Genomic DNA, 3,503 nt, shown 5'->3' with positions numbered 1-3,503 from the left:
AAAAAACCCCCCCAAAGCCACCCCAGAGCCCCCCAAAGCCCCCCTAAAGCCCCCCCAGCCCGGGGGGTTCCCCCAAAGGCACCCAATCCCTGGGGGCCCCCCAAAAGCCTCCCAAGACCCCCCAAAGCTCCCCAAGCCGGGGGGTCCCGCCCGGAGCCCCCCGGGATGCGGGAATTGGGGGAGGGGCCCGGCTGTGCCCAGGGCCCGGTGCCAGCCCGGCTGCCCGGTGCCACCGGGAGATGTCCCCGCGCTGTCCCCGCCGCTGGCACCGCTGCTGGCACGGGGCGGGGTGGGGGCACGGGGTCAGCGGGGCCGTGCCGGTCTGTCCCAGTCCGTCCCAGCCCATCCCAGTTTATCCCAGTCCGTCCCAGTTTATCCCAGTCCGTCCCAGTCCATCCCAGTTTATCCCAGTTTATCCCAGTCTGTCCCGGTCCATCCCTGGCTGTATCCCTGCTGGAAGCCGAGCCCAGATTTTGGGAATCAGGATAATAATAATAATAATAATAATAATAATAATAAATCATCAATCATTATTATTTTATAATATTGATTATAATTATATTACATATTATCTCATCGTATAACTGGTATAATATTGATTACTATTAATACTTTATTATTATTATATTTATATATTATTACATTATCACTATTATAATTATTATTATAATTATCATTATTTAACCACAAGAAGAATTAAAATGTATTGGTTTAATCTACAAGATGGTGAGAAGACAAGTCAAAAGTTATAAACCAAGCAAAAAAAAGTCTAAATGCAAAGAAATCTTTTAATAGAAACTCTAATAAATGTGCATGAACCCCGGTAATGGAGTCTGTAGAGAACATAGTTTAAGTTAAATAAATATTAATATATTTTAAATTTATTATTTATATATAAATTATATATATATAATATAAAATTACCACTATATTATATTAAATATATATTATTTTTATATTTTAAAATATATGCTTAATATATTTATTTTTATTTTTATTTTTATTTTTATTTTTATTTTTATTTTTATTTTTATTTTATTTTTATTTTTATTTTTATATTTCTTTAATTTAAACCATGTTCTTTACAGATTGCTCCATTACAGGGAGTACCTGCATGTTCATATCAATAAATACGAATAAAACCAAATTAATTAAAGATATAAAAATAGAAATATCAAACAAACAGCCAGACAACCCAGCTCTGGATTTTATCCCTTTTCTCCCTTAATAACATTTGTAAATGTTCAGATTTTATTTCAGTAGGAGTAGATATAAATTTTCTAACAATTGAAATCGTGTTTCCCACCGGGACCAGCCCGGGACCGGGCGGAACCGCGGGGTTCGCGTGGCTTCACCCAGGGCGCCGCCATCTTTGCTAATTGACCAATCAAAAGCCGAGTTTAGCTGTTAGTCCCGCCTATCGATGTGTATTGACCAATAGCGTGCCATAATGGCCGGGGGCGCTGAGGCCCGTGAGGCTACTGAGCCGGTCAGCAACCAATCAGGAGCGGGATTCCCGTGATGACCACACCCTCTCGGTGGGTTTTGCCAGTGGCGTGCGGCGGTGGGCGGGGCCAGGCGGGCGCGGGGAGGGCAGCGATGGCGCTGAGCGGGGCCGTGAGGGCGGCGAGGGGCAGGTGAGGGGACAGGGGGACAAAGGGGGACAGAGGGGACACAGGGGAACAGGAGGGGACAGAGGGGACAGAGGGGACAGAGGGACAGGGAGATAGGGGGACAGGGGGACAGAGGGGATAGAGGGGACAGAGGGACAGGGAGATAGGGGGACAGGGGGACAGAGGGGCGGGGGACAGAGGGACAGAGGGGGACAGAGGGACAGAGGGGGCAGAGGGACAGAGGGGACAGGGAGTGCCCATAACCCCCCCAATCCCCCCCAGGTGTGCACGCGCGCTGAGCTGGGTGCCACCCGCAGCGGGCACAGGTGCCACCAGAGGCAGAGATGGCACCAGAGGCACAGGTGGCACCACGGGCACAGGTGCCACCAGAGGCACAGGTGCCACCAGAGGCACAGGTGCCACCCGGGGCACGGGTGCCACTGCGGGCACAGGTGACACCATCTTCGCGCTGTCCTCGGCGCCGGGGCGCTGCGGCGTGGCCGTGATCCGGGCCAGCGGGCCGGGCAGCGGGGCCGCCCTGCGCAGCCTCGCCGGGACCCCCGCGCCGCCCCCGCCCCGGGTCATGGCCCTGCGGCGCATCCGGGACCCCCGCACGGGAGAGAGCCTGGACAGGGGGCTGGTAGTGTGGTTCCCAGGTGGGGACACGGGGACATGGGCTGGGACGTGGGATGGGGATTGGGGACACAGGGATGGGGACACAGGGGTGAGGAGATGGGGATGGGGACACAGGGTTGGGGACACAGGGGTGGGGACACAGGGGTGAGGAGATGGGGATGGGGATGGGGACACAGGGGCAGTGCAAAGGGCAGGGCAAAGGGCAGCAACCTGTAGGGAGGATGAGGGATGAACAACTGGGGTGGGCAGGGTCAACTGGCCAATGGGGGAAGCAATCTAATTTAGACTGGCAATAGTGATGCAGGGTACCATGGGGGAAGTCCTCGCTTTCAGCCTAGGTGGGGAAAACTCTATGGTAGATCTTTCTAGGACAAAGCCTGGAGGCTTGTGATGTTCCCACAGCTCCTCATAGGACTTTCTAGACCCTTTTCCAGCTTTGTTGCTCTTCTCTGGACACTCTCCAGCACTTCAATGTCTGTCTTGTAGTGAGAGACCAAGAACTGGCCACAGGATTTGAGGTACGGCCTCACCAATGCCAAGTACAGAGGGACAATCACTTCCCTGGTCCTGCTGGCCACACTATTGCTGATACAAGCCAGGATGCCATTGGCTTTCTTGGCCACATGGGCACCTACTGGCTTATGTTCAGCCAGATGTTGACCAGCACCCTCAGGTCCTTTTCTCCTGGGCAGCTTTCCAGCCACTCTGCCCCATCTGCAGCACTGCAGGGGATTGGTGTGACCCAAGTTTCCCATTAACCCAGATGCTGCTGACTGATGCTCAAAAGCATCTTGTCATCCCTGTGATGAGTTCTGTCTGAGGATCAACTTGCCCTGTTTTTAGGTGAGAGCCTAAAAGGTGAATTTTGGACATATCTTTATTCTCAAAGATTCATAGTTGTTTCCGTTGAACACTTGAATGCTCTCTTCCCCAAATATAGAAACCTATATAGGTGCCAATGTAAAGGTGAGGACTCTTGTACACCTGTTCTCTTTTTCTGGAGGTGAGAACCACCCCATGCAGCAACCCTGCATTGCTCACTTGGGCAGCAGAGCAGAGAATTGCATTTTGATTTCCCTTGTTAAATGCTCAGGGATTTTTGGGAGGAAATCTTTCCTCAGCTGTCTCCATCTCTCTGGGTGCCTCCCAGTGAACCCCGGCCAGCCTCGGGTCGGCAAACAACGGGGGGGCAGCCCCGAAGTGACCGACAGCGGGGGGACACTCTCTGGTGCCCCGAGGGTACTGAGGGCAGCT

The 3,503-nt window shown here is 52.1% G+C and overlaps 1 protein-coding gene across 8 annotated transcripts in view; it reads left to right on the top strand.

Moving 5' to 3' along the window:
* The first annotated feature begins 1,580 nt into the window (after positions 1 to 1,580).
* GTPBP3 (GTP binding protein 3, mitochondrial) overlaps positions 1,581 to 3,503 on the top strand; it is a 10,413-nt gene continuing 8,490 nt past the window's right edge. For 7 of the 8 annotated variants that reach the window (XM_041471080.1, XM_041471079.1, XM_041471078.1 and 4 more), the window contains exons 1-2: positions 1,585 to 1,637; positions 1,896 to 2,269. In XM_041471080.1, coding sequence (XP_041327014.1) covers positions 1,600 to 1,637; positions 1,896 to 2,269 — 412 coding nt within the window. In that variant the 5' untranslated portion in view covers positions 1,585 to 1,599. Of the gene's footprint in view, positions 1,638 to 1,895; positions 2,270 to 3,503 lie in introns of all 8 variants that reach the window. The other variant, XM_041471077.1, reaches the window with a different exon arrangement.

This window comes from Pyrgilauda ruficollis, unplaced genomic scaffold (genome assembly GCF_017590135.1).
Source record: "Pyrgilauda ruficollis isolate IOZ18807 unplaced genomic scaffold, ASM1759013v1 scaffold255, whole genome shotgun sequence".
Lineage (NCBI taxonomy): Eukaryota > Metazoa > Chordata > Aves > Passeriformes > Passeridae > Pyrgilauda > Pyrgilauda ruficollis.
This window is presented reverse-complemented; position numbering and strand designations above follow the sequence as displayed.